Source organism: Sarcophilus harrisii, chromosome 1, assembly GCF_902635505.1.
Source record: "Sarcophilus harrisii chromosome 1, mSarHar1.11, whole genome shotgun sequence".
Lineage (NCBI taxonomy): Eukaryota > Metazoa > Chordata > Mammalia > Dasyuromorphia > Dasyuridae > Sarcophilus > Sarcophilus harrisii.
In genome coordinates, this window is record NC_045426.1 from 315,480,419 (window position 1) to 315,506,942 (window position 26,524).

The window sequence follows — 26,524 nt, forward strand, 5'->3', positions numbered from 1 at the left end:
GATTTATTATGTATAACTTGCTATTTCTTTTAAATATATAATAAAGTTACATAAATTTAGAAAAATAAATTAGAGCTATCTAGAGTTATATGAAAAAATGTTTCAAATCACTACTGATTTAGAGAAATGAAAATTAAAATAACCCTGAGGGTACCACCTCATATCTAACAGTTTGGCTAAAATGATGGAAAAGATAAATGTTGGAGAGGATGTAAGAAAATTGGAACACTACTACATTGTTGGTAGAGTTGTGAACTGATTCAACCATTCTGGAGAGCAATTTGGAACTATGCCCAAAGGACTATAAAACTGTAACCTTTTGAGCCAGAAATACCATTACTAGGTCTATAACCCAAAGAGATCATTAAAAATGGAAAAGGAATGGAAAAAAAATGCAAAATACAGCAGCTCTTTCTATAGTGGCAAAGAATTGGAAACTGAGGGGATGCTCATCAATTGGGATATGGCTGAACAAAACCATAGCATATGAATGGAATGGAAGATGATTGTGCTATAAGCAATGATGAGCAAGTAGATTTCAAAAAACCTGGAAAAAACTTACACAAACAGATGTTGTGTAAAGATGCTGAGTTGGGAGAATACTGTAACTAAAAAACTGTGTGTGTTTGTGTGTGTGTGTGTTTGTAAACAAATCCAGCTTCTTGAAAGCATTCACCTTTACATCCCCAACTTAGGTTAAATTTTGGCTTGATCACTGAAGAATTCTTGGGATGTGATACAATTTAATTTTTATTTAAAGTTCTGAGTTGCAAATTCTATCCCTCACTCCTCCCCCAGAAGGTAAGCAATCATATACAGGTTATGCATGGGCAATCACACAAAACATTTCTATATTAGTAATTTTGTACAAGACCACCAGAATGAAAGAAAAAAAATGAAAAAAATGAAAAAGTTCAATTCTTTCTTTGGAGATGGGGAATGTTTCATCAGGAAAAACTTTCTGATGTTTAGAACCAGACAGCTTAAGGTGAAAGAACTGAGGTCATTTGCTAAGAGATCTCTCATATCGTTCTTATCTCATATCACCTAGATGTCTTCCGTCACTATTTCCTTCCCTCTTCATTGATTTCACGTAAGTTGACCCTTTTTGTCAAATTAAAGCCCCAATTCACATACAAATGATTCCAATTTAATTCAGTCTTTTCTAGCAGACTCTTCTAAAATCTCTACTCAATTATCACGAATCTTCAATCTTTGTTCCTGTTGCCTCTTTACTGCTTAAAAGCATATCCAGCTGTCCTCATCCTAAAAAAACCTCACATTTGATCCATCTGTCTATCTTCCTCCCTCTCCCTATCTCTCCTCTAAATTCTTTGAGAAGAGTTTGCCTGTGTTCTCTCACCATATGGCTCAGGAGAGAGTTCCTGACCGCAGTTGTGGAGTAGCAGAGTTGTATAACTACATCTCAGCCCAAGTGATGGAAAACAGATTAACTAGAAGGAAAATGACAGAGTTCTGAAATGCAAACCTGCTAGAAAGAGGAAAAGGGATTTTCTAGACAACGTAAAGTTCTTGAACTGTACTATAAGAAAGAACAGTAACTCTTTTAGATAGCTCTAGCTTTTCAGGAATAGGAAACCACGGTTGGAGGTGGGGCAGGAGGGCAGCAAAAGATTAAGCCTTGATATGAAAAACAACAGATCTGGATTTTATCCTCTGTTACAATCATTAATTATTAAGAGTGCACATCAGATGGAAAGGCATTTCTCTGTAGCATCCTCAAGTTAGTTTTCCTTTTGGGGAGGAATCCAAGCCCTTAAGGTAATACCATAAAGTTAGAAGACTGTCTAAAAAGAAAGATTCATCAAATGTCTGGGGGAAGTGAGAGAAAGGAGCAACCCCACTAGCAACACCAAATTCATTATTCAGAATGATTACTCCTTGAGGGGAAGGTAGGATTCACTGGAAGTGTGGAGAGAATCATATCAACTAATTATGGGCCACTCCAAGTCCTTTATATGTTTTCTGCATTTTCTGTCTTTCCCTTCCTCTTGCTCTCTCTCTCCCTCAGTCTACAGCCTATTCCATAAGTGATAAGCATTATGACTTTGACTGCTTGTTTGTGGATCTACATGTATGGAAACTAAAACATGGACAATATGTCCTAGAAGACTATTTTTTTTAGAGGAAACTCTGAGGAGGGGACAAAGAAGATTTTTTTGGAATTATTCCCAAGGTTGGATTTTATGTGAACCCAGAATCTGGGGTGCTGGGCCACAGGTAAACTTTCTCCAGCAATAACCAAGTTTTGAGATAAGGAAGACAGGAGATAAGGCATAAGGTTGTAGCTGTGGGAACAAAGAGGAACGGGCAAATCAAAGGCATAGCAACTAGAGATATGCTAATAAATGAGTGCTTCCAAAACGTCCACCTAATCTGGCAAGCCATTGACAATTACAGGTATTAAAGAAATAACATTTGTGATTCAGAAGAGGCTAGCTCTCTTCATCTTGCTAGTATATGCCTTACTTAGAAACTGCGCAATGATTTGTTGCTTGATCAGACCTCCCACAATCACAAAGTAGAATTCAGGGTTCAAAAAAGGGTTCTCTGTAATTAGTATACAGGAAGGAAGCACCTTTATCATTGTGATATTCTGTTTTGAATCCCCAAGACAAATTCCTTTTTTTTTGGACTATGGAAGATATAAGAAGACAGGATTTTTATTACTTTCAAATCTCACAATACAGCAGTTAGTTACAGGTTTAGCTCTCCACTGAGTTCATTTTCTTTTTGGGATCTGGACCTCCCAATGGACCAGAGCCAAAGTGAGCACAACTATATAAGAACCAGAACAGAATGTTCCAGGCAGTGGCAAGATCTCTACCCCACCCTCCAGCTTCCTGTTACTTGTCTCCTTTTGCTTTTTTCCAGACTTTCCCCAATCCCCATCCCCATCATTCTCTAAGCCCTTTACTTTGTACCCTAAGGGATTTTTTCTTGCAACTGACAGACTGATGAGTAGCTAGGGAAGAATGTAGAATGTGTATCAAAAAAGCCCAGTTTCTGTTGGGGAACAGTTTGTTTTTTCCCTAAAAAGGGCATCTACACAGTTACTTAAGAGTTTTTTTTTTCCTGTGATTGAAATCTGCTTTGTCTACAACTCCAGGAACGTTGTTTAGGCACAAAGCCGTGAACTTCAGGAAAAGTTTGAATTTTTTTTTCTCCAACAATTGGTGTCAGGATAGTTCCCAGATTGGCTATCATAACTAATAAATCTACCCTGGGAGAATGGTAGAGAAAATTATAACCTGTGTTCCCATTTCCAGCAGCAGTCCTTTTAGGGTCATCTGAGGGCATCAAAGAGCTCAGTCCATTTATAGTCAAAGCTTCTGTTCAAAGACCAGCAAGCTACTCTGCCAACAAAACATTTTAGTTAGTAAGGTCAGTCCATAAGGGCCCCACCCACAAAGAGCAATACACACAGACACTTAACAGCTCTTTCCTAGGAGGCCTCTGGGCTCCACACCTAGGTTCCTTTTCTGACAAGCAAAAGCAGCAAGAAGTACACTATCTCAGAGAAAATAGTTATCAGGCCAAGTGCCAGGCTAAGACCGACAATTCCATTGTAGATCTCAGTTTGTAGTCTGCTGCCTACTTTTCTTATGCCTTCTCTTCTAACCTTTTATACTTTATAACTCTGAATGTTCATACAATTCTACCCAGAAGTTTACAATCCTCAAGGCTTTTTGGAATAAAGTTGCTAAATAGATTCAAATCAGAGTTCTCTCATAAACAATTTATTTCCTGGCTAAAATAGGTGACTAGACTCTCAAACTTCCAGGAGAGAAAATTTAACAAGTTTTTTTTTTTTTTTTCAAAAGCCAAACAGTTCATTTGGAACCATTAAACAATATAATCATGGAACACAAGCTGCCTAACTGGGTTTAACTCAATCAAACCAATTGGATGAATAATGATCTGATCCCTATGGGTGAAGGCTCTGGACTAAACTAATTACAAGAGTAACTGAGGTGGGAGTGAATGGCCAAGGAAAGTCCAGTCTTTAAGCCCCTACACATATATTCTGCTTGATAACTGGGGAGCCTGTTTTTGAAATTTTGTGTTGACTACTAAAGAACACTCTTTCCTACACTTAAAGGAGGTCTCTAGAATTCTGAAGGGGGCTCTGGAGATTCAACTTGTTAGTGGAATGCAAATGGGGAGAGAAATAAGAGCAAAGTCCATATATTCTACATAATTCCAATTTGTGACATTATTTGCCATAAAATCAAAGAAAATCCTTTATATGGGATTGTACTATGAAGAACAGTACACCTGTTGCAATCCATATCTTACATTTGTATGGGTTCAACAACAACAAAAAAACCCCACTGCAATCACTGGCACTACTGAATCAAGAGTCATAGCTAAAAACCAAAAGCTAAGAAAGAACAAGGCGACTCATTATTATACTTCTCTGAACAAAATGATGCTTTACACAAAGTAGACACATAATAAAAGCTTGAATTTAAAAAAAATATTTTGATTATTTATTTTAACTAAGTAATATTTCTGCCTTCCAGTTACAAAATTGTTAGTAAATTTTTTTTTATTAGTAGCTCAGTCAATATCTGTATATAACAAATGTAAATTAAGGCAACCTAGGTCTGAATTGCACTTCTGAAAACTACGAGTTTCTATATATAGTCCCTTTGGGACTTGTTTCATCTAAAGAATATGTAAATTAATAGCATCTACCAAACAGGTTGTCATGAGATCAAATGGCATAATAAACATAAGTTTTGAAAACTGCAAACAGGAGCTATAATTATTATCATAAATAGAATTTTGATTAAGGAATTTGCTAATTGTTCTTTCAAGATAATAGGATGTTAGCTACTGTTGTCAACATATACACATTTACATACATCCTGAGGAACTCTATGAAATTTAATGTATTATATATAATATAATAAATTCCTTTGTCTTAAACTATACATATGGGTATATATGGCACTTGAAAAACTATGAAGCAGTTAAACCTTTCAATATAATCTGGTGATCTATGCTATCCTATTTTTAGCAACTTTAAAAGAAGAAAACCCATATCTAGTCCAAAAAGATCATTAAATTAACAAGACTATTTTATCTCTTGATCAGAATTGTTTTGCTTCCTAGTTTTTGGTTGTATTTTCAGCCTATATTTTGGTTGTTGTTCAGTTCCAAAAAACCTGTGGTCAGTTTTTCTAAGTCATCTTCACCAGGGCTGGCTCTGTCCTAGGCAACATTTCAAGAGACACAAACACATAGAAGAGCTGAAAATCAGTTTTCAAGCCCTCCTATGATCTTTCCACACACTGATTTCAATAAAGGATCAATGAAATGTCCACCTGAATTATCCATTGCATTTAGGACCTAGGAAAAAATGAATCCTCTAGCACAGCATATAGACTAGTCTGTAGAGTGTAAGAGTTTCCTTAAGAGGCTCTATCAATTTCAGTTGTGCTTCCAGCAACTGAAAAAAACATCCGTCACTTAGAATCAACACACAGACTCACAAAGTTTGAGCTAAATGGGGTCCTAGAGATTTTAGTCCAACTCTCTCATTTCACAAATGAGGCCTAAAGAGGTAAAATGCCTTGCCCAAAATAAAACAGAAAATTAGTGGCACTATGATAAGGCGAAACAATTGTCAGGGTCCTGTTTATACTTTCCTTGTTAATTAATGATTATTTGTTGGAATATTTAAATTGCCTTTATTAATGTCAATAAATGATAATGGGCTAAAAAAGTTTCAGAAAAATGTGAATTCCACATTTTCTAGCTTGAGTTTCACATTGTTTAGGCAATATAATAATATGACATTAAACTAGAATTAAAAAAAGTGTTTACCCTTCATAAAGACTTACACATGAAATTTTAAGAAATGTGCTAATCATTATTCTCCACTGTAGTTACCATTATATTTTTATCTATAATACATACAGGTAGCCCACTACTTTGTAACTTTCACTTTGGGCTCATATAGACTTGGTCCAGTTTTGGGGATGGCTTCCCAAATCAACAACTCTTTAGCCATTGTCCCTACTGAGAGTTTTATCTGGGAAATGGGTAGTCAGAAATCATATTTTTAAAAAATCAATACTTTCACTTGTAAAAATTCCATTCACTTTCCATAGAGTTTTTTAAACTCTTCAAACTAAGCACTAGGCTTAAAGTTTAAATTCACTCTGGAGGAAAATGCACAGGACTGCAAGTATGCAGTTCTTCAACCCTCTCAACTGATACCCTGAGGACTGAACTTCACCTGAAAGGAAAACACACTTGGGACTACTACACAGGCAACACCAGAACGTTCTAGAGTCCCTCTCTTACCCCACAGAGACTCACATAAATATTTAGCCTTAAGGGATTGTTCTAAGAGCTTGGAACCATTTCAAAAGGAAATGCCAAGGGCTGCTAGATAGGTAAGCCTTTCCCACTGGAGTTGAATAACATCTATATGAATTATCTGAATAATTTGCTGCAAAGTCCAGGCCCCCTTTCCCTCAATTTTGTGGATTTAATGCCTTATTGCAACTCCTTTCAGGACTATGAGCCATTTGAGTGATCATCATCTATTACCAGGAGACATACTGCTCATGAAATTCTTCTTCCTAGAGAAACTTTTGACTTTAAAGGACAAAATTTTAACATCAAAATCTCTGATAAGGATCTGATTTCTAAGAAAAGTAAGGAAATTATTTCAAATATATAAGACCAAGAACCATTACTCAACAGATAAGTGGTTAAAAGACAAGAGCAAACACCTATCTCATAGGAATCCAACCAATGAGTATTGATATGTGAAGACCACATGAATACATCACAAAAATTATTTTTCAAAAGGTCAATCTGTTTATTCTTAGATAAAAAAGGATGAAGATGTCTATGCTCATTAAGAGAAACCTACAAGTCAGTGAACAACTGGTAGTAGCTATAGAGGTTAAGGGGCTGCCATGCTGGCTGTTTGAGGGTGCTAATAAAAAAACCCCAAGGTAGGGCTGACTTTCATATTTGTCACTGAGTGTTGAATCTTTCCTGCTTGGGACTATTTCAGACACACAAAAATTTTCCCCTGCCCCCGGATGGAATGATTCCAACAGCATGACATACAGTTAACCATCAATTTTACCACATTAACTAGTAAGCATTGAAGGTTAATTATGTTCCCTAGTAACATGGCCCATACAGGAAATGGCACCTCGGCTAGCTTGAGTGGAATATAGTATATAAATAAAAGAAGAATGCGTATTAAGTCTGGAAAGATAGGCCAGAGCCAGAGCATGAAGTGTTACAAATATCAAATGAAGTAAGGACTTTGCATGCTGGAACTTCTTGAGCAAGTTTTAATAGTCACATTTGTGCTATAGGAATATCAATTTTACAAGTGTAAAATAAAGTACTAGATTAGGAAGGGAGGAGAGATAGGGAAACCAATTAAGAAAGCCCAGGTGAAGAGTTTTGAAGGCCTAAATCACACGACCATAAAATTGGAGAGAAGAGATGAAGTCTTGCTTAAAATGACAAGGGGCATCTATTTAAAACCAAGAGTAATAGAAATGTTAATTAATTGCATTAAGGAGGAAAAAAAGAGGAATAAAAAAAGGCAATGAGGAAATAAAAAATAATCACTCTTTGCAAATGATATGACATACAGAACCCTAGAGAATCAGCTAAAAAACTGGTTGAAACAATTAACAATTTTAGCAAAATTGAAGGATATAAAAATAAATCTATATAAATCATAAGTATTTCTATACAATACCACAAAACTGAATGGGAAGAAATAGAAAAATAAATTCTACTTAAAATAACTGCAGACGATATAAAATACTTGGGGGTTTTAACCTACCAAACACAGGAACTATATGAACACAATTACAAAATACTTTTCACATAAATGAATAAAGACATAAACAACTGGAGAGAGAAGAATTGCTTATGGGCAGGTTAAGCCAATATAATGAAAACTGAAATCTACCTAAGTTAATTTACTTATTCAATGCCATACCAATCAAACTACCAAAAGAATTATTTTATAGAATTAGAAAAAAACCAATAAAATTCATCTAGAATAAAAGGTCAAGAATATCAGGAATCAACAGGAAAAAATGTGAAGCCAGCATAGAAATAACTATATTACAAACTGATAATTATCAAAGTGGTACTGCCTAACAAACTGACTGGTGGACATGAACTCTGAGGGCAGAGAAAAGACAAAGACTTGCCTGACCTCTTCCCCAAGCCCTTTTACACACTTTTCAATAATGCTCTAAAACAATTTCTGGCATGGCAGAACCCACAAAATGATGGGGCGAAACAATTTTCCAGACCAAGGCAACTTAGAAGGTTGGCAAGAAAGGTCTAGTGAGAATGGCGTGTGGTTCAGTTCAGGCTGCACCAGCACAGACCAGGCCTTACAAACCAGGAGCAGACCTTGGGAGTAACTGATCAGCAGTAGCAGCAGGTGCTTCCAGAAAGCCCACAAATGGTAAGGAGATTTAAAAAACTGGTCAGAAGATTACAGGAGTCTCTTTCTAAGTGGCAGGAGAAGGACACTATTGCTTTGCCGGGTACCAGTCCTGAGTGGTAGTCCCAGGACAAGGAAGAGCAAAGGCACTACTGAGGTTGCAACGACAATGGAACAGAGACCCTGCTCAGTTCCAGAGCAGAAAAAGAGTGCTTGTGGTTATTCATAGACTAAAGCACAGGCCAGAAGATTAGTAAACACACCTCTCCTTAAATCACACCACTTTGGTAGAAATGAAAACTTACAAGTCACTGGAAGTATCTATAAAAACAGCTGCAACAAAACCCCTGAGGCTTGGGACAGTGCACCTCCTCCCTGGAAAAAAATTCTCACTTTAGCAAAGAGTCAAGAAATTCTGGAAAAATGAGCAAACAACAGAAAAAATTCTGATTATGGTGACAAAGAAGATCAAACTACATTCAGAAGACAACAAAGTCAAAATTCCTATATATAAAAAAATCTCAAAGAAAAAAATATGGATTGGTTTTGGGCCATGGAGAGCTCAAAAAGGATTTGAAAAATCAAGTAAGAGAGGGAGAGGAAATGGGAAAAGAAATGAGAGTGATGCAAGAAAATCATGCAAAAAGAGTCAACAGCTTGGTAAAGGAGATACAAAAAAAATACTGAAGAAAATAATACCTTAAAAATAGAATAGGCTAAATGGTAAGAGGTAGGAAAATTCACAAAAGAAAAGAATTCCTTAAGAATTAGAATTGAGCAAATGGAAGCTAAAGACTTCATGAGTTATCAAGAAACAATAAAAACCAAAAGAATGAAAAAATAGAAAGCAATGTGAACTATCTCACTGAAAAACAAAGGATCTGGAAATTAGGTCCAGGAAAGACAATTTTAAAATGACTGGCTTTCTGAAAGCTATGATAAAAAAAAAAGTCTAAACATCATCTTGCAAGAAATTATCAAGGAAAACTGCCCTGAAATTTTAGAACCAAAAGTTAAATTGAAATTGAAAGAATCCACCAGTCATTTCCTGAAAGAGATCCCAAAATGAAAACTCCCAGGATTATTACAGCAAAATTCCAGAGCTCCCAGATCAAGGAGAAAACACTGCAAAGTAGCCAGAAAGAAACAATTCAACTATCAGAGTCAACAGTCAGGATAACTCAAGATTTAGTAGCTCCTAGTTAAAGGACTGGAAGGCTTAAAATATAATATTCTGGAAAGCAAAGAAGCTAGAATTACAACAGAGTCACACACCCAGAAAAACTGAGTATAATCCTTCAACGAAACCAAGGACTTTATGGAAATTCTGATGAAGAGACCAGCACTGAATAGAAAAACTGACTTTCAAATATAAGACTCAAGAGAAGCATAAAAAGGCAAAGAGGAAAAAGAAATGATAATGGAATAAATGTTAAACAGTTTCTATTCCTATATAGGAAGAGGATACTTGTAAACTCATAATAACTTTCTCATTATTAGGGAAGTTAGGAGGAATAAAAATGATGAAAATAATCACACAAAGATGTGAGTTAAATATGATGGGATGATATATTAAAAAAGGGATGAGAAGAATGTACTAAGAGAAATGGAAAAGAAGTAGTAAAATGGGGCAAATTATCTCAACTAAAAGAGATGACAAAAAGTTTTTATAGTGAAGGGGAAGAGGGGGAATACAAGGAGAAGTGAGTGAATCTTACTTTCATCAGAATTGGCTCTAAGAGGGAATACCAAATACACTCAATTGGGTATGAAAATCTAGCTTATTTTTAAGTAAAGTAGAAAGGGAAGGGGATAAAAGAAGGGGAGTGGTGCTCATAGAAAGGAGAATAGATTGAAGGAGACAGTAGTTAGAAGGAAACTACTTTTGAGGACAGACAGGGTGAAAAGAGAGAGAACAGAAGAAGGGAGATAGGAAGGAGGGCAATACAGTTAACAATAAACTGTGAAAAAATTTTTGAAGCAGGTTTTTCTAATAAAACAGAAACAATTCAAATTTATAGAAATAAGAACCATTCCCCAAGAGATAAATAATAAAAAATATAGATTAAAAAATAAAAAAATAATCAAAAAATACAAATTTCAGATGAAGTAATCAAAACTATCTACAGCCATATGAAAAAATTGCTCTAAATCACTATGACTGGAGAAATGCAAATTAAAATTATTCTAAGGTACTACCACACCTATTAAATTGGCTAACAGTACAGAAAAGGAAAATGACAAATATTGGAAGGAATGTGGGAAAATTGAGACTCTAATACATTGTTGGTAGAGCTGTGACTTGATTCAATGACTATATAGAGCAATTTAGAATTATGCTCAAACAGCTATAAAACCATATAGGATCTTTTGACCCCAGAAATATCACTACTAAGTCTGTATCCCAAAAAAGATACATAAGAGGAAAAGGACCTATATATGTCCAACATTTATAGCACCTTTTTTTGTGGTGACCAAGAATTGGAAATTGAGAGGATGCCTATCAATTGGGGAAAAGTGGAACAAGTGGTGGTATATGTGGAATATGAATATGATGGAATACTATTGTATTATTGTATTGTATTGTATTATAAGGAACACAGAGTTCTGCAAGGATGAATGCTGAAAATTATCTTTGCATGTATTTTGAAAAATAAAAAGCTTACTATAAAAAAAGGAAATGACAAGCAGGATAATTTCAGAAAAAAACTGGACTTACATGAACTGATGCAAAGTAAAATGAGCAGCACCAAGAGAACACTGTACAGAATAACAATAAAAAAGTACCTAGTTTTAAATCCCTGAATCGGTGATGCCTCAAACTGAGACCTGAAAATTTCCAAAATCTCCCACTGCATCTGATGTTATCTCCAATGGTTCTGACCTGTCTTGTCACTAAATTCAGAAGACCCCAGAGGTAACAGAATGAGGCTGATGACTTTGTACAGTCTTGCCTCACTTAAATCCAATTCACTTCCAAGTCAAGACATCACTCTTTTGATTGTCATCTCTTTGAGAATGAAAGACGTTATAAATAACAAATTTTGTTTTGGACACATTGAATTTTAGATTCTACAAAACATCTAACTGGAAATAACAAGTGGCTGGTGATTCAGAAGAGATTAGAGTTCTTAACCTGGAGTCCAACAACTTTTTTTTTTCTTTCAATATTTTAATAAAAATCAAATTTTAATATAGTTTCCTTTATAATTCTATATGTAGCTTATATATTATATTCCAAGTCTCCTGAAGGGATTCATGACACAAAAAAGGTTAAGAAGTTCTGGAATGAAGACCCTTCTATATCTGGAACTGTGATTTAGGTTTTATTCACCTTTATCAAATCTTTTGCAAGAATTTGTCCTTCTCAAAACCAAAGACAAATTAAGTTTCAGAAAACTTGAAGTTTCAGTTTCCTGTTGTCCCAACATATCTTCTAAAGTGTAAATTTCATTAGAATTCATTAGATTTACTACTATGTACATTCACCAATGCACTTTCCTAAAACATCAATATCCCAGTATAGTTCAGGAGCTATATTGGCAATTAGGATTCCAATGACCATGGGTATTCTCTCTTGGGCTCCTGCTGGAGCTCTAACCCCTCTATATTTAACATGGAGGAACATTCGTGAAATTTGGTAAAGTTCTTGATAGTGTTGGGGTCCTTTATCCAAAGTACCTGGTGCCCCTGGAGATTGTATAGCGTTTAACCAACTGACTAAATAAAATGTCAGCTACTCAATGATGATCTCCGCATTTTGAGCCCCACCCACTATACCAGCTGGAAAATGACTGTCTCTGAGATTCCCACACCAGTTATCATGTTTCCTAGCGATGTTCGAGGGGTCATTTAAGATTGTGCCCTTTCTTACTGTACGCTTTAGGAGTCCTTAAAAACACAGACCACAGCCTCCGCAGCTTAAGTCTCTCTTTAAAGACACCTCCAGAAAAAGGTTGTTACTGGACTAAAAAAAAAAACTTTGATTTCTACTCATTGGGGATGAGCATCCGCCAGCTTCCTCTCTCTTTCCTTGTGAGGAGAGCCCTGGCCCCTACCAGCTGTTTGGGTTTAAATCGGTCAGCTTCCTCAGACGGGCACAGCACAGTCCGCATAGAGGGAGAAACTCCCCCCACCCCCCACCCCCCCGGCCTGTGGCTCTGCCAGAAGGAGCTAGACCGGCTACCTCGAGAGGACAGCTGGGAGAACGTCCTACGACTCTTTCAGGATAAAAGGTCAGCGGGCAGTGCGCCCCTGGCCGGGGGAAGGACAGAGTCATTCATAGTGTGACCCCCTTAAGGTTCCAGAGAGTCCGCAGAGCAGCCGGATGCTCTCTCTACCTGGACGACAAGAAGCCGAGAGAGAGGGATGGGCAGAATGGGGGAGAGGAAGCCTGCAGCCCTGGCAAAGTTCCCGTACTGTGCGGTCTCGCTGCGCCTCGGCTTCCCTATCCGTGAAATGGGCGCCATAATCCTGCCCTTTCAAGGCTGCTGGGGAGGAAGGCTACTTGCAAACCACACGGAGGAGTAGCAACTATCATCAAGTAGGAGAGAGAAGGGCTCCCCTCAAGACCGCCCGGAAGGAGGGCGCCTGCGGAGCGTACTGAGGGTGGACAAAGCAGCGTCCCAAGGCTTCTGGAGAAAGGAATGGGGGGCAGATAAAGGGGAACCCGAGGCCTCGGGCCGCACCATCAGAGAGCGGGGGAGGGGCGGGGCGGGGCGGGGCGAGGGGAGGGGAGGGGCGAGGGGCGGGGCGAGGGGAAGGGAGGGGCCCTTTCTTGGGGGCGGAGCCTCTCTTTTTGAGGGGATAAGAAAGCTTCTCCCTCGGGCTGGGAGAGGGGGAGCGGGGGCTCCGCTTCCTCAGTGTGGGGAGGCGGGACCCTGTCTGTCTCTTTGTCCCTGTCTCTCCGCCTCGGGACCGCTTCAGAGGCCTCCGGGGGCTCCTACCTAGATCCTCGCCTCGGCTTCGGGCCTCTCACGGCCGCCCCGTCACGCGCAGCCAGGAGCTCCCTTCCCGCCCGGAGGCCGTTCTCTCCCGCCCCGCCAGGCGGGTGGTTCGGCCGGCTCCCCCTGCTGCCGCAGCACGGATGGTGCGGCCCGCGGTGTCCCTCACCGAGGACTTTGCTTCTCCGCCGGCTCCTAGCCCGTCTCCCTGGGCGGGACGGCCAGACGGTTGAGCGGGAAGAGCTCGAGCAGGTTCTCTCTCGGTTTAGACCAGGCTCCCTCTCTCTGCCTCGTGGTTGGCTGGCTCGACCCTCTCGCCCCGCCTCGCGCCCCTGGCGGTTGGTCGGGCCTCTTGGGCCCGTCACGCGCCCGTGTTGCCCTCGGCGTGTGGGGGTGGGGCTAATCCTAGCCCCGCCTCCTGCGCCTCTCCGCGCCCCGCGGGAAGCTGCCCGGGCCTCCCACCACGTGCAAGCTCAGCTCAAGGGCGGGACTTTGCGTGGGGGCGTGAAGCGCCGGCTCGAGCCTCTCCCGCCTCTCCCCCCAGCATCCCCGATGCGCAGAATTCTGAACATCCTCAGGGGCGTGTTTCTTTGCAGGGAAAAACGTGCGCGCTCGAGGGTTTCTTTTCGAAAAGTAAAGATGCACTAAGCGTCTAGTTGCCCTGGACCTCTCTAAATTCTCTGCTAGCATTTTCCTTCATCTCTGACGCCTCTTCAAGACCTGCATTTGGATGTCTTTTTTTGCCAACGGGAGGGTGGCTGGCTGCCCTTTTCTGCACGGCGGGGAGGGGGGGTTGTCAGGAAGCGTTCTGGGACAGAGGAAGAGGATGGGGGGGGGAATACAGATCTGAATTTCTCAATGAAAGCTATGAATCATTGGTGCAGTCATTTGTTCGTTCCTTCTGTAAATATCCTGCGTGCTAGGTATTGTGGATAGATACAGAGATGGAAAACTGCGGGGGTCTTTTTACTATCCAGTTGGTGTACACACTTGCATCCATAATCTCACGGCTGTATGTGTGGGGGGTGTTACGATCCCTTACTTTGGGAGTATAAATGCTTTGGACCCTGATTGGTGAACAATCAATGAGGATTATTTTTTTTAACTATTTTTAAATTGTTTTTATACATGTACATTAATTTTTAAAATACGCCTTTATGAGTCATGTTGGGAGAAAAAAAATCAGAAAAGAAAAATCACAAGAGAATAAAAAAACAAGAAAAAAAAGCAAAGTGGACATGGCATATGTTGATTTACATTCATTCTCCATAATTCTCTCTCTGGATGCAGATGGTGTTTTCTGTGCAAAGTTTATTGGGACTGCTTTGGATCACTGAACCGCTGAGAAAAACCAAATCTTTCCAGGGTCTACTTGTTTCGGTTAGCTTTTTTTTTTTTTTTTTTTTCCTTGGTTTTAGGGAATTAGGCAATTAGGGAAGCATCAATTCTTGTGAATCTTTCCAGGCCTTTCTAAAATCAGCTTGTTCATCATTTTTTTATAAAACCAGTAATATTCCATTACTTTCATATACTACAACTTATTCAAACATTCCCCAATTCTTTACCACCACAAAAAGAGCTGCTACAATACAGAGCCTGTAGTAGCACTGCCTACAAAGGGTATGCACAGTTTGATAGCTTTTTGAGAATAGTTCCAAATTTCCCTCCAGAATGACTGGATGTGTTCACAATTCCACCAGCAATGTATCAGTGTCCTAGTCTTCCCACTTCCCCTCCAACATTCAGCATTATCTTTTCCTGTCAGTTTGTTTTAACCAGTCTGAGAGGTGTGAAGTGGTAGGAGGTGGGCTTTCAAATGGTGGGCTGAAAGCCTTTGGCTCCTCCTTCAGAGGAGTGAGTTGATCAAGAAGCACAGCAGTCTCCAGCTGTCTGAATAACAGGAGCAATCTCTACTCATATATCCACTTAAACTGAATATTGGGGGATAGGGATGGAGTATTTCAAGGGTGTGAGCCTAAAGCTTTCTGGGCAGAATTCACCTGGATTAGATTCCCTTTACACTTCTACCAGAAATAAACTTTCTCAATTGAGTGGGACCCCAAGATTGAGGAGAATGCTGGTAGAGTTGGTTAAGCCAGTTTTATCATCAGTCTTGTCCTTCAGAAACTGGCTGACTTACAAAGGCTGATTCCTGAATGAGGAAATAAAGGGGAAAAAAAATCTCAGGCCTAGTTTAATAATTGGTTATTAATAATAGAAAAATAATTTCTCTCAATAGCAGAGGCCAAATTTTTTTCTGAGTTCTTCCACCTTTAAAATAGTCCTTTAAAAAGTCTTTGACCTCATCAGCAGCATTAGAGGAGGAGCTTAATACAAATAATAAAAATATTAAAAACCATCTATAAGAGCCTTGAAAAAGTATAATCTAAAAAGTAAAGGTCATGCCAGGAGCAGTTCAAAGTAGATTTGATATTAAAAATAACCATGATAATGAGGAACACCATCAGGAACATCCAATTTGTAGCATGATAATAGCTCCAACTGCCATTACTGGTCCCTAGCATGGATATGAGTCATCTATCAAAGTAGTTAACAGGTCTTGGACCCCATGCATGCAACCTGTCCTGGGCCCTGAGTTGATACCAAGACTCACCTTGACCCACCATCCACTCAGTGTTTTTCATACCACCAGCCAAAACTTCCCTTCATTATTTCTTGGTAATAGTTCCAGGTACCCATAGAATGTAAAAGGATGCAGAGCAAGACTTCTAATGTGGTGGGTACAGAGAACATAGATAAGGATTATACAGGATGAGAAGGCATGGAATGGTTGCTATCTCCATTGTTGGTGAGAGTAGTAATCACATTGATGAGATCATAAATAATTGAAGAACATATTACATTTACAATAAAATAATTTTTAAAAAAATTAAATGTAAGAAGTTAAAACTGTATGAATGAAGGAGGATAGGAGTCAGTAGATCTGAATTCTATTGAGTTCTACTCCTTACACACTGTATAATCTTGAGAGAATCTATTTCCATGCTCCTCAGTTTTTTCCTTTCTAAAATTATATCTAAAGCACTTTCCTACTCAAATGTTCTCTGATTCTAAACCTGGTCCATAAACTAGAGACAGAGTTTTAAAATATGGACTGGATGGTATTTGCTGGTTATAAATTTATAACCTGTTACTACAAATAGTGAAGAAGCCGAGTTCATTGCTACTGTTCCAGAGGAATTACAGAGCTAGTTAAATACTTCCATCCAAGGAGGATGACCTGGTCATCTCTAGAATAAGGTTGTCCTACTCATATCCATGGGTAACTTATGGTACTGGCTAGAAATAAAAACTTACTCAAAAGCTTACTTAAATTATCAAAGATGTTTGGTGCCATTAATTGAGGCTCAGGTCTGCAGAGCAAGGGGACACTGCTACTTTCTTTAGCACATCATTCTGACAAGTTGTTTCACTATGGTGTCATGTTGGCTTCTTGCTAATGTAATTTTCCCAAGGTCTCACAGAATCAGATAATTTGAGATTTGGGAGAAATCTCAGCAGCTAGCTAGTTCAATTTATACATAAAAGGAATGCCCACTAGGTCATACATTACAAAGGGTTATTCAGCCTCTATTTGGAAATCTCCAAGAAGGGTGAACCTTGAAGCAATGAATTTTACTTCTAGACCATTCTTAATAGTTGGGAAATTTTTCTAGACTTCACACCTCAATTTGGCTTCTTTGAGGTTTCCACTTAGTTCTGACCCTTGGGGACAGACAAGACTAATACAATACTTACTCTCCATGCTGCCAGCCTTTCCTATTCTGGAAGACAGTTATCATATCCCACCTGAGACTAGCTTGACTTGTCCAATTATTTTAACTAATCACTGTGTGGGTATGTCATGGACTTTAAGTCCCTTCAACATGCAAGTTACTTTCTGCACACTCTCCATCTTATCAACATTTTTCTGAAACAATGGTACCCAGAACAGAAAACAGTATTTCAGATGAAGTCTAATGAGGGCAGAGAATAGTGCACTTATCACTTTCCTATTCTTGTCCATTATTGAAACCCGGGATGGCATTGGCTTTTTTTTTTCTTTTGTCAAATGCACTAATATTTCCAGATCTTTTTTCAGAACTGTTATCAATGCCTCTATCATTTTATATTTGTGAATTCAATTTAGTGTGGGGTGGGATATCCAAGTATAAATCTTCATATTTATTCCTCCTGAATTTTATCTTATAAATTCAGCTTTTTGGATCATGAGTTTAGTATCTATTAGCTATCCCTACCAACTTTGTGTTATCTTCAAGATTAAAGAGCATATCCCTTATGCCTATATATAATTCAGTGATAAAAGTATCAAATTGCAAAGGACAAAATTTCTGGGACATTGTTAATATTGACATTAAACCATTAACAAATGTTTTTTGAGGACAGGTTGTAGGGTTCTTCTAGGGCATTGGATTTATTCTTCTTAAGACTCCATAACCTCTTATCCAGTTTTAGCACTGGTGATAGTTCAGTTCTAGTTTTCTTTGCTTTAAATCTGGATATCCAGAATGTTCAAACTTTTGGAATATACTTCCCTAGCCCTTAATTAAGGATTTGGAAGTCTTAGGCTTAAGTTAGTAATTTCCTCCTATTTATATTGCCCAGCTCCGTCATTCAGTTCAATCCAATTCAATTCAATTCAATTCTGCCAAATTTTATTAAGTACTTTCAATGTGAAAGGCATTCTGCTAGGTCCTAGAAATACAAAGTTATGTATTTGATTGACATAAGTCCTATTCTCAAAGAGTTTACAATCTCATTGGGGGGGGGGGGGGGATTGGTGCAAATACACAAATAACTTTTGTACAAGGGAGCATGAGATAAGTACAAAGAAGTCTGAACAGAATGTGAGGAGAGAAAACATTTTTACTTTGGGATATGCAGGAATGCTTCAAGGAAATGTAGCTTCTGAGTTGGGCCTTCCTGGAAGAGAAGCCCTCTAACAGATCAAATTAAGGGAGAGTTCATTCCAGATATGAGGTGTGGGGTAAACAAATGCATGGAGATGAAAGAGAGTTCAGGTTCATTAGAATGTAAGAATATGTGAAGGAGAGTAATGTGAGATAAGCCTGGTCAGATAGCATGGAACAATATACATGGCCTTGTGTGCCAAGGTCAGGAATTTATATTTTATTTAACATTCAGTAGGGAACTGCTAAAGGTTTTAGAACAGAGGAGTGACATGATCATAGTAATGAATTAGAAAGATTATTTATATATGAAGGACAGGAGAGTGATAGATTGAGGGCAGGAAGGGCAATTAGGAGGTATCACATTTTTCTCAGTGACAAGAGATGAGAGCCTAAACTAGATTATTTCCCATGGAATCAGAGGAGAGACTGGAAGCATCGGAACTTAATTCCTGATAGTATGTTTGATAATCTAAGATACACAATGGATAGAGTGTAGGGTTTGGAGACAAAAAGAATCTTCTTTCCGAGTTCAATTCTGGCCTCAGAAATTAGCTATGTGACCCTGGGCAAGTCACCTAACTATTTGCCTCAGTTTTCTCATCTCTCAAATAAATTGGAAATGGAAACAGCTAACTATTCCAGTATCTTTGTAAGGAAAAAACCCAAAAGGGGTCACAAAGGGTTGGATACAACTGAAAAAAAAAAAACCCAACAACTAAAATTCTTCATTACTCCAAGTTTATAAGCCTAGAAAAATTCTAACTAGGATGGTGCCATTAACAGAAATGGAGAAGTTAAATGAAGGGTTGTTAAATGAAGGTTTTTTTTTTTTTTGTTTGTTTGTTTTTAACAAATCTTCTCATTGTAACTTTCTGTTTCTCATACCATGTCAGTTTTATGGGGTTACTTATAAAAACCTTTAGAAAAATGTCATAGGATTGTGTAGGTTTTCCTAGGCCCAGGAAATGAACACAGAAACAGGGGTGCTGCTTTTCATCTTCTGAAAAGGGAAAGAGGCAATGAGGAATAGTGCTTGAAGTGAATAAGGTGGATGTAAGAGAGTTGGCTCATTAGCCCCTTCAGAAAAGAAGAAGGAGGGTGGCAGTCAAACGAAAAATATCCCATTCTGCTCTGTCTGAGAGACAGAGAGAGAGAGGGAGGGAGGGAGGGGAAGGGGGAAGTGGCAAGGAGAAGCTGATTCTGAGGATGGGGCAGAGCCATGGAACAATGACAAATACGATTTCTTTCCCACTCTTATTACTCTAGCCCCAGCCATACCAACCTGTCCATTCCCAGAGAATTTAAACAATAAATGATCACTCAAGTATGTATAATTTCCTGTGAAAATAATTTTACTGAAGACAACAGTGCACAACACACATTGACTTCTCATCTCTCCCAAGAAATAAGAGTTGAAAATGGCTTCATGGGAGGGCTCTCTCCATTCTAGCCAGCTCTATGGCCCAAATTTCAACAGTCACCTTACCAAATCAGCTTCACTTCCAATTCCCAGAGATCTTTAGGATGCAAGGGATCAAACAGCTATCTCCCTCTTCTGCTATGCACCCCAAAAGAAATAATGCCCCTCCCCAATTCATAAGAGACAAACCCTAAGGGGCCGCATTAGCTCATATGGTACGCCTCCAGAAGAGCCAGGCTTTGCCTCTTAGTGCCACAGAACTCTTCAAGTTGTTCCCAGAGAGAGGCATGGTAGGGTTAAGTCCAGAATTTTGGGGAAAGAGGGAGGTTTATAGTGATGTGGGACTTGGAGAGAAGTGGGGCAGGGATCACCTGGAGAAGAGGAAGGTAGTTATGTTACTATGGGACTGTAGGGGATACTGAATGAGGTATTTAATTTCCCTCCTCATGCTAAAGTAGACAAATCAATTACTCAGGAGGAGGCTTTTCTTCTCAGAGGCCTCATACTAAGACTTTTCATCTTTCTTCCTAAGATTCTGGGCTTGGCTAGGGATGGCATCAACTTGCTCATATTTGATCTGCCAGTTGACCTTCTTCAATAACTCAGTGCTTCTCTTTCAGGTAGTTTTTTGGGGGGGAGTGGGAAGGGGGTGGGGGGCAAAGGCATCCGGCCACTCCTGCCTGGGTCTCTACCTCAGACATTTGGGTTGGATAGTCGGAGCCCCCTTCCCTAATTGCTGAGAAGTGAAGAGGCTGAGGAGAAAGGGCATTCTTCTGTTGGCAGGTTTCCTAGAGACTGAGCCTTCCCTCCCAAATCAGGTGCATGGATAAGAGTTGGGGGGGTGTCCTAGTGATCCCAAGGAGATTTCATTTATAGGAAGAAAAGTTATCACCAAAGCCAAACTTTGCCCTTGATTTCATGTTCTTTCCCGAAGTGATGAGTGCCCCAAAGCCATACTGGTGGGCAAAGGCATAGGCGGAGCGTCGTGAACTTGTGCGTCTCAATCTTACCCGGGGTGGCGGTGGCAGAGGGTACTTCATGCATTCATGGATCTTTCTGAGAACCTGGAGTTTAAGAGCAAGGGGTGAAAGGCAGGAAAGAAAGGAATAAAGGGACTCACACACAGCATGAAGTCTTAATTAGGTCTCAAGGGCAGCACAGACCAGCTGGATAGACACAGTTAACTGGGAGAAATGAATCACAAATTATAGGTGTCAGGTATTGGGATATAATGAAAAAAACAATGAATTTATAGTCAGAGGACCTAAGTTCAAATACTTCTCCCTAGTATTTGTGCGACACATGTCTTGCACTTCACAAATGATTTTTGATTGCTTGATCAATAAGTCCCTTAGCCTCTCTGGGCCTCAGTTTTCTCATCTGTGAAATGAGAGGGTGAATATTAGATGATCTCCAAGGTTTCTTCCACCTCTATCTATGATCCTATGATCATAAAATGCTAGGGATCACCTGGTCCAATCCATTTGTTTTACAGATGAGGCCCCAGAAAGGAGAAGTGACTTGGTGTCCGAGCCAGGATTGGAAGTCAGGACTGCAGATTTCCCAGTGCAGTGTTATGGCCATAATTATGGGAACTCACGGGCTTACAGGGAGGCATAGGCTCAGGATGCAGAGGAAGAGCTATATATATATATATATATATATATATATATATATATATATGTATATAAATGGGACATGCGGCATGAAGGGACCCAGGCCACAGAGAGACAATGAGAAGAAGTGAGTCTAGGGAAGACATGGGCCCCAGAGGCCACAAAGACATCTGAACCACAGTGTTTGCCGTGATCTTCAAACCAGACAGCTTCACCATGGCTGTTGTTTTAGAGCCAGCCCCAGGGAGGCCAGGTGTTCCAGGTCATGCTGCTTCATTCCACCAGGGACTCAGTGCTGGGGCCTTTGAGTCTTAATCTGCCTCTGAGAGGGAGCCGGATAGAGAGGAAGGAGAGGGGATCTATAAGCCAATAGATGCTCCTCTTCTAGTCCTTCTGGGATTCTCATTGAGAAAAGTTAGAAAAGGAACAAACAAAAAACCCAATTTTGTCACTTTTGCCAGAGAGTCCAAGCACATTTTGGAGAACCAAAGTGCCTGCTGGGGCATGATAGCTGGGCCCAGCCTTTTTGGGATGAGAGCAGGGCAAAGACAATAGGGAACTATAGTACCAAGGTATGTCACCTCCTTACCCTTCTTTTGCTCACCTTGTCAACTTTGGTGGGCAAAAGCTCCATCTGGAGGAATCTGTACACAGCCACGGGCAGCACGCAAAGGACCACAGTGAGAAGGATCGTCAGCCACACTTGAGGCTGGATCAGACTGTTCCGAGCTGTGCCTGCAACCCCCCCACACACAGGAGAGCCTGGGCCAAAGTGCTTAGGAAGGGAGGGGAGAAGTTGAGGGCCGAGAATATATTGATTATGGGCTAGTGACAATATTCCACGGGTAATGTTAGTCCCCAAAGGCAGGGCAGGGAATGACTCTTGGGTGGGACATAAGATGTAGACACTTCTGAGGTTTCCTTCAGACTGCAAATGAATCTCAGTGGAATTATCTGTATATCCATTACCCCCTTCTCCCCACCTCCACCCCCCCATTAATACCTATAGTTGCCTTTGTTTTGCCTGGCAAAATATAGTGCAAAAGAGAAGACAGGGAGACCTGAGGATTGGTAAACTTCTTCATTGAAAGGAGAAAGAACCCAGGGGTAGGAGCTATGAAAATAAAGATGATAAAGAGTTCAGGAAAGGGTTTATGCTCTTGCAGAAGACTAGAATGAAGAAAACAAGTTAGTGAAAAGGAGAAAAATAGAAACTAAGATCAGGAATAATCATCAGGGATGATTTAGGTCTTAAGACTTAGATTCTAAGTCCTCAAACTACAGCCCATGGGCCAGATGCAGCAGCTGAGGACGATTATCCCCCTCACCCAGGGCTATGAAATTTCTTTATTTAAAGGCCCACAAAACAAAGTTTTTGTTTTTACTATAGTCCGGCCCTCCAACAGTCTGAGGGACAGTGACTGGACCCCTATTTAAAAAGTTTGAGGACCCTTTCTAAGTCTTACAAGCTTAATACTTTTTAAACTGTTCTCACTGATGGAAAAGGGATAAGCTGAATGTGTTGTATAAATGAGGGATAACTCATGAGTGGTTTGGGATGCTCTGTTGTGATCCTTAACAATGTCAAGATAACCAGATGAAGGCTTTCATCATAGGTAGACCTCTGTGCAGGGTTTTTGGGCAGACATACAAGAGGTGCAGGATAAAAAAGCTTTACTGGGTTGGATCTGCACCTTCAGATTTGAGATTCCACATCAATGAAACCACAAGTACTGTGGAATACCTTTCTTCATGTCTGCTATATTTATCCCTCCATATCATCTTTAGAAAACTTCCAAGTGTGCTTGCTTCAAGGAGAGGAAGGGAATGTGTGACACACTGCATTCCTTTCTACAAGGGGATTCAGAGGACAAAAAAATCCTCATCAGAAGCAACAGAAGGAATAAACCAGTCAGTTTCTAGAGTCTATTGAAGGAAAGGAACAACAGCTGGCTAAGGATTCAGAACTATTTTGAGGGGGGTTAAAAGTGAATGAGAACCTATAACCCAATGGGGTGAAGTCAGCTTTGAGTCTCTCTCCTGTCCCATGAAATCCCCTTTTTTTGACCTGAGGCCTGATCCAAGCCCCATCCTGAACTCTACCCAGGCTCACCCAAGAATCGGAAGGTGTGAGGGAAGAGCAGACACAGGCCATCACTATAAAGGAGGAACATGAGGCTGAAGTATAAGATCAGGCTGCCCCAAATGAAGAATTGGTTCACAGTTGTCCAGTAGGCTGTCTCCAGGCCCACCTGAAAATCATCCACCTAAGGGTCAGCCCCTTTCCTTCCCTTGCTGTAGACCAGCCCCCTGCCACATCAACCTCCCCACAGCTGTCACCCTTATTCCTCCCTTCCCTATCTATAAGTCTCCCTTCCTCCTTTCCACCTCCATCACCGTACCTGCACAGTTGCCACCACGAGCAAAGAGGTCTGCACTATTAGGGCAAAAGACTGGTAGTCAGAGATGTCCTTCCCACTGCTTTGCACTGAGTTATAAGTAGACCCATAGGGGACGAAGAACAACACCAAGGAGCTGTAGATGCCATAAATTATACACTTCACAAATTCCTTCTTGTTGAAGTAGAGGTTGTATTGGCCTGGTTCATATAGCTCAGGGAATCGAAGGCTCCACAAATCATTCACATCCTAAAAGCATGGGGTTGGAGCCATGAAGGTAAGAAACTACCTTCTAAAGATCTTTTCAGGTCCTAAACATCTTTTTCAAGGGCTGAAGAGAGGTTCTCCTTCCCCTCCCAACTAAGGTATATTCCCACTTTCAGGAATACTACCACCTAGGATCTACATTCCCAGGACTAGACACTTCCCTAGGTGGAAGGCTCCTTCAAATCATGATACTAGGGATTATTCCAAAAGGAAATAAGAACAAGATAAAAGTCCTCACAAGTTCCTCCTACCCTCAAGTCATACCAAAGTTAGAATAGCAATAGAGCTAGGATACTCTCAGGTTCAAATGTCATTTGTTTTGCCTTCATCTACGTAGATGAATGCAATGTGGTTTTAGTAGCTGGAGAGCCTCCTGTCCAGGATTCTGAAACTCTGGATTCTCATCTAAAATCCTCTAATCACTAGTGAGAGATCTTGGACAGTTTCCATATCGCTAAGATAAAGATAATCATTCCTTTTTTTTCTTCCCTATCTCAGAGGGTTGTTAGGCAAATCAAAATAAAGGAACATATGTGAAACCACTTGGAAAAAACAAAAAATGATAGTCCCAAAGGCCTGGCCCCCTATGCACCCCAGTGCCTCAGATGCAAGAGAATGAGGCTCTTCTGGAAACACCTTTGAGTCAGTGTCATCTTGTAAGTTGGAGACTGTTGGATGAAAGTCTCAGCCCTGGTGAGTCTTGAGTAATGAAGAAGAGAGCTAATGGAGGCTAAGACTGATGTAGAATCATAGGATTTGGAGCTGCCCAAGTGAGAAAATTCTGGCTTAGTTATGGCTCCAGGTCCCCTTCAGTCTTCCTTCAGTCCCTATTTATACACAGTCTTCAACTTTGCAGAATATTTTCTTCACAACAGGTAGGAATTCTAGATATCAATATTTCTATCTCATAATATATCTCCTCATCTATCTCATAGATGAGGAAACAGAAGCTCTCAGGAGGTGAGGTGATTTCCCCAGTGTCACATGGCTAATAAGTACAGAAAGCAGAATTCAAACCAAGGACTCTGATGATTCTAGTTTTAGTATTCTTTTCCTCACATTGGGTTGTGACTCTTACAGAGGCTCTGGTTCTGCCCCTGTGGCCCAGGATTGGGGCCCAGGGTGGGGCAGGGGTACTATTTCTGAAGCAGATTTTTCCACTAGAATTTCCAGACTTACAAGAGTTCTAGAGGGGAATTCCAGACCAATGTAGAAAATGTGACTTTCCATTACTCCTAACAAGTACCAATTTCTCAAGACTATTTTTAAAGGTCTATCACTCAACTGCCCTATTCCATCTCATCTATACTCCTCATGTGATTCTCTCCAGTCAAATTCTAGTGTTCTTCTGGGGAGTAGGACAATTACAGGCAGATGCACTGAGTTAGTAAAAGTCTGGCACATTTTTCACTTCTCCTCATCAGTGATCCATATTCTTCCCCTTTGAAATCTCTTCTTTCAGGAATTCTTTCCTAGTTAACCTCACTTGTCATCTACACTGCAATTTTTCAATACTTATGAACTCAGTTACACTATACAGTAATTTTCATGTTTCCTTCTAATTGCTGTACTTTACTGTACTTTAAGGCAACCCTAGATTTACATAACAGATACATCTGGGTAGTGATTTTTACTTTATAGAAGAATTTTTCCTTTTACAAAAAGATTCACTATCAGGTTTTCCCACCTCCCTATCACATTAAAATAATTTTTTTTAGAAAAAATATAATTCTAAATTCTAAATATAGAAGCTCACTTCCAGCTACTATGGACCTTGCTCAGTCTCACTCAGCTGAAAAGCCATCCCATCCCGCCTTGTTTGTTCTAGCTCTGGAAGGGGAGGAAACCTGTCACTGCCTGGAGATTGTGCCTGGGTCTTACCTGGTCAAAAAGGGTCATGGCCAGGACAGGGAGAGATGTGTAGACCAAGTTGTAAAAAGCTATAAACCACTCATCATAGATCGTCTGTAGAGACACCAAAAAGAGAAATCAGGTTAATCTCTCTTTCCATATCTCATATAGTATTCTCCTTTCCCTATGAGCCTGGGGCCAGTTCCCTCATTAGGGATATTGGTGATTAGGGACTGGCGATATTGGCCACACCCTTGCGTTTCATAGATCTTGACTAGGCAGAAAGCCAATTTTTGATATAGGTTCTTCCCTTCCCTCCAGCTTTCCAGATACTATGATTCTTCCTAAAATGAGGGCTTTCTCCCAATGCCTGGGTGGTAGCCATGTTGAAGATAAAAAGTAGGCAGACTTTCAGTTTCCTCAAAAACTGCTTAAAAATTACATATAGATTTTCATGTATGTCCTTGGACATATAGATTGTTCAAGATTTTATCTAGGAATAAAAGAATACTGATTATGATGCTTATCAGAGCAAGGTAGACAGGCTTTTGAAGATCTTTGGCAGTCTAGACTTAGGCCCTCTTTCCCTCCCTCCCCATATAACTCTTCTTTTTCCAG

General features: G+C 40.0%; 2 protein-coding genes across 7 annotated transcripts in view; both read right to left on the bottom strand.

Moving 5' to 3' along the window:
• RUSC2 (RUN and SH3 domain containing 2) overlaps positions 1-13,503 on the bottom strand; it is a 90,863-nt gene extending 77,360 nt beyond the window's left edge. The window contains exon 1 of the mRNA XM_031945368.1: positions 13,423-13,503. The gene's annotated coding sequence lies outside the window, so the exon portion shown is untranslated. The remainder of the gene's footprint in view (positions 1-13,422) is intronic.
• Positions 13,504-19,682: 6,179 nt separating this feature from the next.
• Positions 19,683-26,524, bottom strand: part of LOC100918706 (phospholipid-transporting ATPase FetA-like) — a 148,011-nt gene continuing 141,169 nt past the window's right edge. For 3 of the 6 annotated variants that reach the window (XM_031945379.1, XM_031945381.1, XM_031945380.1), the window contains 5 exons: positions 25,937-26,020; positions 23,792-24,037; positions 23,503-23,641; positions 21,994-22,124; positions 19,683-20,837 (listed from right to left, as the gene is read on the bottom strand). In XM_031945379.1, the coding sequence (XP_031801239.1) occupies positions 20,640-20,837; positions 21,994-22,124; positions 23,503-23,641; positions 23,792-24,037; positions 25,937-26,020 (798 nt within the window). In that variant the 3' untranslated portion in view covers positions 19,683-20,639. Of the gene's footprint in view, positions 20,838-21,993; positions 22,125-23,502; positions 23,642-23,791; positions 24,038-25,936; positions 26,021-26,524 lie in introns of those variants that run through there. The other 3 variants (XM_031945382.1, XM_031945383.1, XM_031945384.1) reach the window with 3 other exon arrangements.